The 14,484-nt window shown below is 39.4% G+C and overlaps 1 protein-coding gene across 1 annotated transcript; it reads left to right on the top strand.

Annotated features, from left to right (window-relative positions):
- Nucleotides 1-6,138: 6,138 nt before the first annotated feature.
- cunh1orf210 (chromosome unknown C1orf210 homolog) lies at nucleotides 6,139-13,022 on the top strand. Its single transcript, XM_010786085.1, has 4 exons — nucleotides 6,139-6,289; nucleotides 10,213-10,769; nucleotides 10,981-11,175; nucleotides 11,705-13,022. Exons 2-4 carry the CDS (start codon nucleotides 10,712-10,714, stop codon nucleotides 11,911-11,913), a joined length of 462 nt encoding a protein of 153 aa, XP_010784387.1. The 5' UTR covers nucleotides 6,139-6,289; nucleotides 10,213-10,711; the 3' UTR covers nucleotides 11,914-13,022.
- The last annotated feature ends 1,462 nt before the right edge of the window (nucleotides 13,023-14,484 follow it).

Raw genomic sequence — 14,484 nt, 5'->3', positions numbered from 1 at the left:
ACAGGTATATGTACTGACACAAAACCCACACTCCATGTAGTCACGGATGTTGATGGGTGTTGACGTTCTACCAGTTACTGACCTCACACAGGTATATGTACACACACACACACACACACACACACACACACACACACACACACACACACACACACACACACACACACACACACGCACACAGGATCAGACTAAGGAAGCCCTAATCATAACAGCATGTGGTCGACCTCTAGTGTAGGTTTAATGTGAAAAGGTTCCCTTCAGGAAATGATCATGTAGGATAACATGATTTCAGATTTTATCAGCAGACTATGCAATATAGGAGGAGGGTAGATTGAGGTAACATTTTACAGATCAGCAGAAATATGCAATAATTGTCTTGTTTATAAAGGTGCACGACATGTTTCATATTAACCTGAGCACTTTTGGATCATTTTGCATGTAAAATACAGCTCCCAAAATAATTAGGGATTGTGTAAGAATCATCATTTCCGCCCATCTGTCTCTGCTTGGGTTACAGTTTTGGCAGCAGCTCAGGTTAAACAAATTGCTCTTACAGTATAATATCAGACTCAAATTCAACAGTATTTGGAAAAGTGGCCAAATTAATGTAAGGAAATATTGGCACCACAGCACACTCATAGTGTACTTTTTCTTTTTGTTAGCCACGGTCTAAAGCTATGGACAGATCAGCAGTTTTTTCATAGCTATTATTTCGCTTGTTAGTGCATAGTCCTAATTACAGAAATAGACTGTCCCATCGGAATATGCATATCAAGGAAATGGTGGAAAGGGAGGGGTACTGAATCCAGCCAACAAGTCTGGAATATAACAGGACGTTTTAAGAAGTTGAATAACACCCTGGGAGTGATGTGCTGAAAGGCAGAACAATGTAAGAGCAGGGATTTTGTGCAAATGTGCCTCCAACAATATGTTACCTGGAGAAATTATTTGAGATGACATGTTTAAATGTTACATGGAGCCAGGGAATACTGCCAGTGTGAGTTAAAGAAAGCAGGGGAAGAAAGGAAAGAGAGAGAGAGTGAGAGAAAGACAGAGAGAGATGGATGGGCTGTTGTTGCCTGAGCACAGTGTCCAGAGGACTTGAGGCAGGTTCAGGAAGAGGTACTGCTGCTGGAAGCTGATATGTGTGTGAAGGAAGTGGACGGAGCGCAGGGGCAGGAATCACCCAACAGGCAGGAAAAGGCCTATGGAGGTGACAGCGGGGGTGGAGGTGGAGGGTCTCGGCTCCTGTCTATTAGCTGTTCGCTCAACTCACACGCTCGAACACGGACATGCTCACACAGTTTTTCAGTAGGTAAAAGGTACACATTTGGCTGCTAATGCCACAATGGCATTCACCAACAGCTGCTAAGGAAGTTGGTTTAAAACATATTTTGACATGCAACATTGCTGTTTCTGCCATTTTGTGGGAAATCCACATTTTACTACACATCTGCTTTAATAGGAAACACTGGTTTTAATCTCAAAGGAGCTTAATACTCAATTCTTTGTGAGTCCATTGGGAATTTTTGTGCAAATGCTTTTGTTAAAGTAAGTTACTTACTGTTTGGCTGTGCTGCTAAAGGTGAAAAGGAACAGGTATCTGTTGCTTAAAAAAGTTCAAAATAAAATATTGTATTATTAACAGGTTACATGTGTTCGAGATGGAAACACCGTTTTTTATCTTTACAAGGACCTATTTTGCAATAGAATACTTTTGTCTTTTATTAATACATGAATATTGTATTACAGTGTTAACTCTGCAGCTGGATATAGTTCCATAAAAGAAAACAAGATAATAGAGCAATTTACTGATTTACCAAGTAGCCAAGAGCAAAATGTGTCACGTTTCTTGTGTTGTGTCACGTCTTTAGTTTTGTGTGTCTGGTAGTGGGTGTTTTGCTGTTCTCCTTGTCGTGTTTGCCTCCCTGTGTATTGTCTGGTCTTTTTCCCTGTGTTTTCCTGTCTGTCCTTAGTTTCCCTGGTGTGTCTAATTTCCTGATTTTTTTTCACCTGTCACCCCTTCTGTGCAGTGGCGTTTCTATAATGTACAAAAGTGGTGGGGCACAGAAAACTTAGATGTCTATATATAAGCTTCTGCAGTGAGGTTCATGGCTGGTGAGGCACTGGCACTGACTCTTCAGGTTTACAAATATAATATTTTGACCTAAATCAAAATAGAATATTATTTTCAAAAGCTTTTTTTGTCTGATGCTTCGATTAATTTTAAACAGACAGCTCAACAAAAGGATACCCAAAAAATGTAATTTTATTATTTAAATATTTAATTGTTCTCTCTTAGTAAGATCCCATTTTCAATCAAATTGCGGTCTTATCTTGACTTGAAGATGAAGTCCATTTGGCTATCCTTCTGGNGAACAAAACGTGCATTTATCTAACAGGTACGTTTCCCACAGATCTTATTTTGAGCTATTTTCTAAAATCCTATGGAGAAATCTCATTGCTATTTGTGGAGGGAACCCATGCGCAGCTTACTTCCTGGTTTTGGGACGCGTCTCTCTCCTCCTCTTCACACACCACACTTTTCGCGGCACACGTACTTACAGCCAATCAGCTCTGAATTATGTGAGATGACTATGGTGGGGATGGCAGCTCACTGCCCCTATGGTCATCATTTTTTTGCCACACACATTAAATAGGACAATACTCTGAGCATGCGCAGTGTAGTTTTTACAGTCACCGTTCACTTAGGTGAGAGGGAGGGCATGATCGGGTTTTGTCCCACATGGCTCTAAACAGCTCAATAGGCCCACACTGTAGACACTAATTAGAAGAACACAGACTAAAACAGCAATGTACAGACGAATCAGATGATTAAACATTATCTTAAAATATATTTTTTATATATATTTTTTTTTTTGTTGCATTTTATTTGTAATCATTATTTTTAATACTTTCTGCTGACACTAGGTGGGGCTGTGCCCCACCTGCCCCTAATGACCAGTCGCAACTGCTTCTGTGTCTCCTGTGCTCATCAGTGTCAATCCTACCCCTGATTGTTCCCACCTGTGTCTTGTTACCCTGTGTTTAAATTCCCCTGTCTCCCAGTGTTCAGTGTCAGTTCGTTTTCGTCTATTGCCTTGGCCAGGTCTATGCGCTTGTTTCTTGTCATGGTCAGGTCTATTGTCCTTGTCTTTTGCCTTGGTCAGGTCTATGCTCTTTTTTGTACTCGTGAAAAGTTTTCTTCCTCACCACGTGAGCGATTTTCTTTTTGTTCTCATTTTTTGTCATCTCATCCTGAGATTAGTTATTGACCATTTTTTGCTGTATTTTGGGAAATAAAGTATCCTACCAATACTTTACCTCTGTCTCCCGGGTCGTGCAATTGGGTCCTACCTCCTAAGTACCTGAGTTCTTAACAAAATGTGTGTATCATTTGAAATATTTAGTAATTCCCTTCTTCGCAAAGACTGGACCTGTTCTGAGGAGGTTGCCTGTACATATCTCTTCTGCAAGTAAAAACAGAAAAATAAGTTGTAAGTCTTTCTCCAGTGTCATTATTTCTGTATGAGACCCACCCAACACAAATTCCTCAACTATGAATCCTGTAGCACTTTCACCGTTAGCATAAATACCTTCACAGCATTGAGGGATTATAAAAATGCACATTTGGATCTTTCATGGGCTTTGACAGGAAGTTAGCAGATCCGCAGTAACCAGGCAGAGGTACACTGTGAGCTGCTGACATTTTTAATGCAGCTCGTTCTTCACACTTCCACAGAGGGTGTGTTTCTGTGCTTTTGACATTTTTCTAAAGCAAGTTCACTGTATTGTTTTGCCTCGGTTAGAATGTGTTCACACAACCATAACATCTAAAAACAAACAGTGAGGTAACTCAAACTACTGATTAAAACGCCATTTGGATAAATCATTTTTCACGAAAAGGGAAGCATTCAGGTCATTATAAATGGACGCACGTTTCACTTCACCTTCAACCATGAACAGTATACCATTTAAAATAAACCCTCCTCCAACACCAAAGAAAGAAACTGATATGAATAGTATCCATTTCTTCCCTTTCAGTAGTATTACGCCAGCAACAAGTGGCAGGAGCTCAAGACAAACAAATGTATATGTATGAGCCCATATATATTCGAAACAGTATAAGATTCAATTTGTTAAAATGTTAATTACCTTTTTGTTGAAACTGGGTCATCAAAGCGAGTTAAGGAATGAAGGGAAAATAGACAAATGGTTATTTTTGTATGTGAAGGACCACGTAACACACGGCACCTTGATTAATGAAATTAGAGCCTCAATAGAGAGTATCACATTTTATTTACAACTCATTACAATAAAAGAGAGTTATCTTGAATTTAAATACATCTGCAGCTGTTTCATTACCAGATTTACAGATTTAAAGCAGATGTGCAGGGGAGCCTCACTCACATTATCATATTTCCAGATGGAGCCCACATATGGACTTACAAAAATGGGAACAATTTGTGTCTGTCACCTTGTAAAATGCATAGTAAGGTGGTTGCACATCACAATGGTTCAGCAGGATTTTTTTAAAAAGGCAAGAAGGAAAAAGTGATAATTGTAGCCTGCTGTCTCTTCGTGATACTTGACCAGTTGCAGGCTTGTTTGTCACATAGCTTTTCCTTAAGACCAACTATCCATTGTTATGTACAGTGCGACACGTGTTGTTATTTCCCTACTTCTAAAAGACTTAGCAAGGCCTTCACATCTTGCAAACAGAAGGGGCCGTGACCTCAGAAGCGTCCCCCACCACTTCACTCAGAGGACACACAGTAAACATCCCATTGTAGAACGAGTGGGGAAAGACCCTGGTCTCCTCGAAAAAATCTTATCAAGGATCTGAGACACATATTCACCACTACCACTAATGACCTCGACCTTTTTATATGTTTAGCAATATAATCGACTGAAGACATTAATGTCAAAACGTTTCATTTGACTTTTTTCCCAAAGCTGCATCTTCACCGTTTAGGGAAATCTGAACTTAAATATCTTCCTGTGCACAAGTTCCCACCTAATACAAAGTATTTATTTAAGGCTACTTATTTTAGTACAATTACTTTACTTACTATCTGTACATTTTACCATAAGATGGAGAACCATCCATATTTTACTTTTGATTATTTAGAGTACAGTGTGCTCCCAGAAATATTTTACATAGTGGAGCATTTAGAATTTTAATAGCAAAATATTTCCTCATGAACTTTGCATAAACTCGGTCTGTAAATAAGCAAGTCTTTGCTAACAAAATAATAGGTGATAAAGTAACAAACCAATGAACTTGCTCTCATCCCAAAACAAATCTATACCTCTGCTGGAATGAGCAAACTTTCCCACAATTATCAAATCAATGATCAGAGCATTTTCAAAGAAACGTCATAGATAAAGCATCAAATTACCATAATATTCAAACCACCCAAGTGGCCGTGGGAAACATTTCAGCTGATGCTGACTTATCATTTTACTGTCCCAACCCTTCCTCGTCCCTGCCATCTGCCCAAAGACATGCAGCTGAGGCATCCTGGAACATGCAGAGGGAGGGAGGGAGGGAGGAAGAGTAAAGGAGGGAGATGTAAAGATGCAGAGTGGCCAGGAAGTGGCCCTATTGTTTTCAGGGTAACCTCGCTTTTCCTTTCGGGGCCACCAGAGATCTGTTCTCTACTCTTGGGCTGTACGTCTTAAACAAACAAAACTCCTTGACGACTCGCCACAAACTGTATCTTGTCTGATTTCCTCCCGTCTCTGGAAAGGACAGAGGGAAGGGTTTACACTGTAGATTAACCCAACAAGGCGTGGCACGTAGCAGGCATACTAACTAAACTACACTCAAACACACTACAAGAAGGGAAGGCCACACAAAGCTGATAATAAAGGTTATTTTATTATTCACTGGAGCAGTCTACACAATGTCTGTTTGCACTCAAGCAGGTTTTACTGGTTGCTCACTTTTTCAATGGTAGTTAACATTTGAAATATTGATTTTGGCCTCTTCCTGGTTTGGCTCTGCTGAGTGACAGCGCTGGCTCTGACCAGGTCTGCTGTGCCACTGGGCGGAGCGAGCCATAGTAGGCGGGAGGGAGCACACCTTAGTTACATAGTAACTCATTAACTTGTCCTTCTGGGAAGCAGTTGCAGAGCAAACCTTGGTCAACCTTTGCACACCCACTCTCCATTTTACATACAAAGCAAAACAAAATGTAGTGTAGGTTGATGTGTACTGTGAGAGCGGAGAGACACAAGGTGAACTCGCTGAAGCTCGAGGAAAACTACACAGACAGGTGAACAGGTAAGATTGTAAATCAACAGCTAAAAGTGGGAGCTTTGACAGTGCCGTCTGCTGACTGTGTTGTACTATGTAAAGATCACATGACAATCTTGACTTGCTTGTTAATAAATAGCTTATCATGTGGGACTCATAATGAAATAATTTCTAATTATTGGACCAAAAATGTCCCATTGTGCTAAAACAAGGGATACAGAAATAGTTCCCAAACCATAAATTCTCAGATGTTGTGATTGACTGAATTATTGCCAGTAAAATTAATTTGACTTTTATGTCTTTGCAATAAAAGTTCAGTTCAAAAAAGTGTATTCTTTCTCAATACAGAATAGTCAACGTCACAGTGTTTTCATTTCAGTGACCGGGTAGCCGAATATGTTTCTGCACCTGTTGTGTTGCATGGTAGCCAATTGCTGTTTTCACCCAAAACAGTAACGCATCATTAGCATCTTCACTTTATTTCACTACATTTGTTCATTGCCTTTTCAATCTCTAAGTAGATCAAATTCAGATCAGTATTTGTTTAATGCAAGGAGCTAAGGCTATCTTTAAATATTAAATGTCATTGTTTGTGATGATGCAGGTCATTTAGTTTGATGTATTGTGAGTTTAACGTTACTGGATTTTAGTTGTTAAGTCTCTCTGTTGGCCGCCGTTATTACAGGGGTGAAGAGCAAAAACAAAACATAACATTTGAGGGAACTTCTCTTGAATTATTAGGACATTTAACTAGAAACAGAAAACAGATTTGCAATAGCTGAAATGTTATTCAGATATTTTACACAGACACTGACCCTGATTTAACGCAGGAGTTATGATCGTGCTCACACAACGTCCAGCTGGTTTTTAACTCACTATCAGACCTTTTGCCATTATCGTTGACAAACAATGGCACAGCCAGACTCCTCCACACTTTTCAAAGCATGACAGAAATAGGCCTAGAGATCTTGGCAAAGGGATAAGAGGGAGGCCTGTTGCATGTTTGTTGGGGCTAGGGTCAACAGAAAGGACTTCTCTTTGGTGTAGGAAAATCTATGATAATCTTAGCCAGGGATAGAGGTGTGTGCTTAGTAGAATTTGTCTGATTTGCTATATCAATCCAAACTTTTGTGTGCAGTTTTTCTTCCTTTTAAAGTCAAGCTCTTTGTTACAAACTAAGTAAATACAGTTTGGTAGTTTAGTCAAGTGAGCGCTAACTAGCTAAGGTTTCTGGCCACCTGCAGCAGAACACAAGAAATCTGATGTGTTTCAAGATGATTATTAGGATAGGAAAGAACTAAAGAGAATGTTCTGCTTTACAAATGTGTATTTGGCACTTTTTAGGTTAAATACTGGACCCTTTGGCCGTGAAACTATAGTTGTTGTGACAATGCTAACAACTTAAGCATCTAACATGTGAAAAGGGTCTACAAGGTCCCAACTATAGCTGTCTAAGATAGAACAATTTAAAAGCATGTTTTAAATAGGTCAGTATGAAACTGTATAAAGTAGTTCAAAGTTGACATCTGCACCATCATTATCAAATTCTAAACCCATTAATTGCTTACAGTTAGTTATGTTCAAAGGAATGTGATCAAACCCCACAATGGGATTAATGTTGATGTTTTATTCAGTTTGATAGCAGAAAGAACATTTCACACCCTCTGGCATTAGTGTCTAAAATGACACAACTCACTATTTGGGGCACTGTAACAAAGAATGACTAAGACAAATTGATTGATATTCAAACACGGATTAATGCAGACAAAGATGCAAATGTAGCCTCTTACACTTGCATGTTCACCTACAAACAGTCACTGCGGAGCACATACTGTAGAGCACACACACACTAATGACACACGTAGACTTCAGGCTCCCAGGCTTCTCTCTCGTAACTCCCAGTCCTGTGCTGCTTGGTGTGTGTGTATTTGGTTGTGCTTTGCCTGTGTGAGGACTGAACAGGAAGAGATAAAGGCAGCCCTGATGGTGTGTTTACAGCCAACACTGCCGAAGAGAATGGCTGTAGAAGACGAAAGGGAAGAGGACTAATGGCTGGTGCTAAGCAGCCGGATCCCTCTTGCTGTGAAAAATCACTTCAGAGCCAAGAAGGAGAGAGAGGCCAACACAACTCTTAATCATGACTTCAACACATGCAACAACCACATTTTGGAGAAAGAGTAGATTGTAGGAGTGTAGATTTTAAATGACTTAGTTAATAATATTGTGTTTATTAGTGAGCTTTAAATGGAAAGCCTATCCTATAGCTTCATATTTAATGTACAGACATTAGAGTGGAATTTATTTATTTGAACATAAATCCGAGCTTACATCCTATACCTTTAACAACTTTTGGCATTAAAATAAGACCCTTTGTTTTTGTTCATTGCAAACCATCTTATCAAATGTGCAAAGCCCTTCAAATGAAAGAAGAAATAGAGCTTTTATCATCATTAATACCGCTCTTTTAGATTGTGATTGTTTGGAAAACATCTGGGATGATTGAAAATATCGAAAACACTAAAAGAGACCGGGGGAAGGTCCTGCAGTATGTGGGACCCTATAGCATGACCTTGCCAATATTAAAATGAACACCAGGTTAAAAAACTCAAACATACAGGCGCCAGCAAGGCATGTGAAACACAAACTGTGAAGTCCACTGAGACAAATGTAACATTTGTGATATTGGGCTATATAAATAAACATTGATTGATTGATTGAAACTGCAGTTAGTGGCATGGATAAGATCCGAACTTGTCTGACTGCATCTTTGCTGCCCTAAAAACACAGGAAGTCAACACAGAGGCTCATGCATGCAAATATCTGGCAAAATTGCAAATAGCTGTATACAAAGGTCTTCTCTCTTTGAAACAAAACTACAGTGTAATGCGTATAGTTCGACACGATTTGACTTTTCCACTTTCTTGCAGGGAGTAACATGGAAAGATTAACAGGGATCTGTACTGTAACTTAATATAGAGTTATACAGCAAGCAGCTGGTACGGGTAGCTATCCACAAAGACTGTAAATAGGGTTTTACAGCTAGCCTAAATCTGTCCTAATGTTCCAAAATCAACTGCTAAAACCCATCACTTTTTAATGTAATATCTCGTTCTATGACTCGGTAAAAAGCAGTGTGAAAATGACAACATACAATGTTATGGAGGGCGCTGTTTAATACTAGGAACCGTTGCCATGCAACCAGCAAAGTAACAGTACTTGATTTTTTGTATGCATTAAGAAACACGATGCAGAATGTGTGTTGTTATCTTTTGACAGAGCAAGCTGTTTCCCCATGTTTCCTGCCATTATGCTAAGCTAAACTTATCGGGCTTCTGGTTCAAGCTTCTCATCTAAAGTTGTATTAAGTGTCAAATTGTTCCTTTAAAATCTAATGTTGGTTATATTCAGTGTAATTTTCTATCTGCATGTCCTGGATTTTTTGGCCATGTCATATGTCGGTTGTCTTTTGAGGATCATTGGATATGTCTCCTAGTGAAGTGGATACGTAGTCACACACTCAGATTAGTGATTTCACCAGTGAGCTAGCCAGTCAGCTACAGTAGGCATACGGGGGAATTCCTGTTTGCGACACACTTTTCCTGTTGTGGATGACATCCTCCTTTCCTGACAGCTTGTCCTCAATTATGACTTCTGGATTTAGAGGAACCAAGCAGTGTCTCCTTTTTATGATGTCACTCTCTCTTTTCATAAATGAAATATTTAGGTAATTTGTTTCTTCATGTTCACTTTGTGTAGTTCAGTCATAAAATATGCATTTGCTCGCACAAAGAGTCCAAAACAAATTCAAAGCAACAAGGCACTCGGGATAAAGGGGCTTGGGAGTTTACTCATATTCATAGTTTTGTTTCTTTTTTACCTGATGCCTTTGTAGAAATATATGTGTTATCCACACTGATTTAATCCACTTTTGTCTTCCAACATTTCTTTAGAGCCTCATTTGACTGCAACAAAGGGACATGGGTTCTATTTCAACTCTAACATAGGATGATGATGCTGCCAATACCTTTCACTTGTTAGTGAAGCAAGGAGTCCCCCGTCACTCAACCTTGCCACCTAGTGGAACTTTGAAAGTTAAACATCCTCCTGGTCAACAGAAATCTTCCAGATAACTATCTCCCTCATCTGGGGAGATGCCTGCCCTACAATATTTTTCTCAGATACCATTTATGTTGTACCTGCTGAAGAACACCCAACATTAAGCAGCTCTTCACTGCCAGGTTGCTTAATGACTTAAAACCTCCTTTCCAGCTACAGTTAAGAGGCACTTAATAAGCAGGTCATACAAAAATGATATTTGACTGACGTATGTGTGATATGCTCCCATGATCCATTGCTACATGTTAAAGTGGATGCTGCCCCAAAGCAAGAGCATCCAACAAAAAGTATATTGAGCAACTTAGGAGAACTGCACAAACAAAGAAAAGCCAGATGGAAGTATCATCACATACCGTGCTCGCTACAGTCACACCAACAGCAACGCAAAATGGTAAGAATGTACACACCTGCAATAACAAACTGAAATAATAAATGTTTTGATAGAACTTAAGTAAGGGCATCTTGTCTGTTGTTAATGTTAAATTGAATGATTGAAGGCATTAATATTTGCAACAACTGGTTTTAGGTGAGACCGAGATTAAATGTGGTTATTTAGGTGCTTTCCACTAAACAAGGATGTGATTCACTTTCGTTTTTTGCAGTCACTTTGGCAGGCCAGACAGATAAATATAAATCTCACAACTGGGAGTTCCTGGTGGCCGTTGTGGTCACAGCCATCTCCATCTCCGTTCTCATCGGCCTCCTGGCTAAATGCCAGGTGGTCCGGCGTTACCTGGCAAGCTACAGGCACACACGGCTGAGGGAGGTGGACACCATCAGTCAGTGTGAACCGTCAGGTTTGTTTTTTAACGCATCAAACATACAGTACCTTATTTAACAAACCTTGAATTTTATTTGTGCAGCAGGTAAAATGCTGCTATATTATAGCTTGTTTGCATCCCGCACACACAGCCATCCAAAAGCCTTAACACCTGTGTTTTACTTCCAGTTCATAAACGCTTTTACAAATAAGTCTGGATTAGAAGCTTAGCACATGGTACATTTCACTAGCTTTCAGCTCATTGCCAAAAATGTTGATAAACTGACATTTTAAGACACAATATCTGCTTTTGCGCAACAAAAAACAACACAATCAGTAACAGCTCATTTGGAAGAATATCAAACTTCTTCAGGTGGCACCAGTTTATTAGTAGGACAAAAAGTGAGTGAATCTTCTTTCCTGAAACTTTCAGAATCTCTTAACAAAGACATGTTTATGTTTAAAAGACATGAAAAAGTGAATTGTGCATAATAGGTGACCTTTAAGACTTACCTTTACATGATTGTAATGCAGTACAACTCTGGTGCTTCTATTGCTGCTGCCAGGCCTGGAGGTGGAATTTGCCATGCATGGAGGACGTGCCATTAACCCCCACTGCATCCCCCCTGTGGGCGAGGAAGATGATGACGGCTTCATCGAGGACAACTACATCCCGGCCAGTGAGAGAGCGAGGGCTGAAAGAGCTGCAGAGAACATGGAGGACACGGAGGACACAGAAGAAGAGATGGATGAAATTGAATTTACCATCGGTTAGCAGGTCTGTCTCTACATCTCCTCGGCTGTATAAACCCTGAAAAACCAATTCCACTCCCACCTTTCTCTATTTCTGAGTAAAATTCATATAGTCAAAGTAAAAAAGGGTTTTAAAAAATGTTAGGAAAGCATAACAATTTAAATTCCAGTTTTTAAGAGCATTCTAATTTCAGGAAGCACAAAATGCATTGATGTGAAAAGCTTTTTTGTGGCATTATTAGACAATTCCTAATATAAGGAACCATAAAAGTCCCAATACAAATATAAATATGTCATTTATGCCAACCCTTTCTGCCATGATACTGACAACAATAGCTGTTACAGTATAGGCATGTTTTTTGTTTTGTTATAAGTGACATTGAAAGGAATGAAAATTATGAAACAGCAAAGCTGTCTACGAAAGGACTGAAAAATAGGTCTTCTGTAAATATGATCATAAACCAATCACCTTTGTATCAGTTTTTGAATGATTCGATTAACTGATTGATTGTTAATTTGACAGCACAGGTTAAGAAAGACAAAGTATGGTTTAATCAACAAAAAAACTGTTGTGTTGAATGTGAACAGGAACATTTCACTTTGCACTGTCCATTTCACTACTACTATATATTTCATAGCACTTGGAGTAGCAACACAAGGACATTGGGATGGTCTGAGGTGATGATATGTTCTTCATAACAAAGTTTCAAGATGTATATCTTTTTAAATTATATTACAACATCAAAGTAAATGGTTATGTTTGCTTATTTAGGACTACAGCGTGCCTTTTACAGATGTTTGAATGTTTGCACAAAAGGTACAACTACTGCTAGAAAAATATGTAGGCCGGCTCAATTATAGTAAGCATTAGCCTAGGGCCTAGGCCTTCAAGTAATGACTTACCCTCCCCTTGGCTTCTATATTTATAATGGAAAACGTTGGGCTACTGACTGATGTGCATGAAATCAATGAATTCACTCTGTATAGGCTATTTATTGTATTGGACAGTGTGACTTCAATACAAATAAAAAGTGTCAGAACTTAGAAGTGTCTACATGGGTAATTTTTGAATCCATACCATTGGACTCCAAAACTTCTGAGGACTAGTGTCACCAGCGTTCGTATGGGATTAGTTTTGTATCATAAAAATAAAGCAACACTTTCTCAGAATAAAGCAAAACTATGAGTTTAAAAGAAAAAAAAACTGAGTCAAGCAAAAATAAAATAAATTTCAAAAATAAAACTATAAGTTGCAAACAAATCATTTGTGTAATCATGTAAACTATAAGTCGTTTTTCTTTGTTTTAACATATCTTTTTGTTTGCAGTTCGTGTTTCTTCTTTCTCAATGATCAGACTTTTGCTCTCGCTGCAGCACTCTCATTTGCGCTACTTCACTTTTTGTTTGAGATTCTGACACAAACCTCCCAGGTGGGCGGGACTTTCAGGGGTGCGTCCCCATTGGCTACTCAGTTTTTGAGTGACAGCCCAGTCCTCCAGCGATTGTACAGTGCAGGCAGCTGCGGTGCGCCAACAACACCTCCAGAAGAACCAGCATTTCAATTATTATAATACTAAAAGTGAATATATATGTAAGTATTGATCATTTCTGTTGTTTGTGCTGTACTATACGGTCTGTTTCTTTATTGTGTTAAGTGAGAAGTAAAGAAAAGCTGTGCTATGAAAGTTAGCTTTTGCTACCTTTAGATCCATAACAATGCAAGTTAAGTAGCCTAACAGTTAGCTACATAGCTAGCAGTGAGTGAGCGTTCAGACACCGATGTCGGCATAGATATATATAAACACAGTGTTTATATATATCTATGGGTGTCGGTACCATGGCCCTTTCTCATTTCTCTAACTCCCCTCCTCGACTCCTATCCTCGAGACTTAGTCCCGCCCACAGGAGATGCGAGCCGAGGAGCCGAGGAGAGAGGAGGGGAAGCAGCAGGCGGTTAGAGAAATGAGAACTCCTCTCCTGTGAGCGGTCATTTTAAAGAGACGTCCATTAATGATGACAGGAGGCACAGCAGCACTCTGTCTGATGGACAGATGTGTTCATGACGATCTTATATATTTACTTTTTTAATTCATTCACAGTGCGGTATAATGAGACAATAACAGGCTACAGATGCGGACACACACACACACACACACATATATATATATTTATATATACAATTTCAGAATGAAACAGAGCACTGAATAATAACGTAACACTATGAGAGACTGGATATACCCCCCCCTCTCTGGTCGCTACAATGAGGAAAATAAATTACGGGCCAAAAGTTTTATTTACAAGTATTAAAAGTAAGCAGAGGACACTAAACCAACTGAGACCTGTCTGTCCGCTGCATCTATGCACACACTGTACCACACACACCTACACACTGTACCACACACACGCACCTACAGCTAACAGCCTAACAGCCGTTGTGTATTTTATTATGTGAACATAGACTGTATATATAAATGGACGTAGTGTCCGTGACATCACCCATAGGATTCTGCAGAGTTGCCGAGAAGCCCTTAGTAGGCGGAGTCGGCCACTAACGGCTCGACAGCGACGTCAGAGTCTAATCCCGCCTGCTCCA

This window comes from Notothenia coriiceps, unplaced genomic scaffold (assembly GCF_000735185.1).
Source record: "Notothenia coriiceps isolate Sejong01 unplaced genomic scaffold, NC01 NC01_scaffold00028797, whole genome shotgun sequence".
NCBI classification, from domain to species: Eukaryota; Metazoa; Chordata; class Actinopteri; order Perciformes; family Nototheniidae; genus Notothenia; species Notothenia coriiceps.
Note: the sequence above shows the minus strand (reverse complement) of the source record. Positions and strands in the feature narration are given on the sequence as shown.

Excerpts from the sequence above, each read along its gene's own strand:
- cunh1orf210 (XM_010786085.1), top strand. The coding sequence starts at position 10,712 with ATGGAAGTATCATCACATACCGTGCTCGCTACAGTCACACCAACAGCA. Across the intron at positions 10,770-10,980 it reads ACCAACAGCAACGCAAAATG|TCACTTTGGCAGGCCAGACA; the intron begins GTAAGAATGTAC and ends CGTTTTTTGCAG. Across the intron at positions 11,176-11,704 it reads CAGTCAGTGTGAACCGTCAG|GCCTGGAGGTGGAATTTGCC; the intron begins GTTTGTTTTTTA and ends TGCTGCTGCCAG.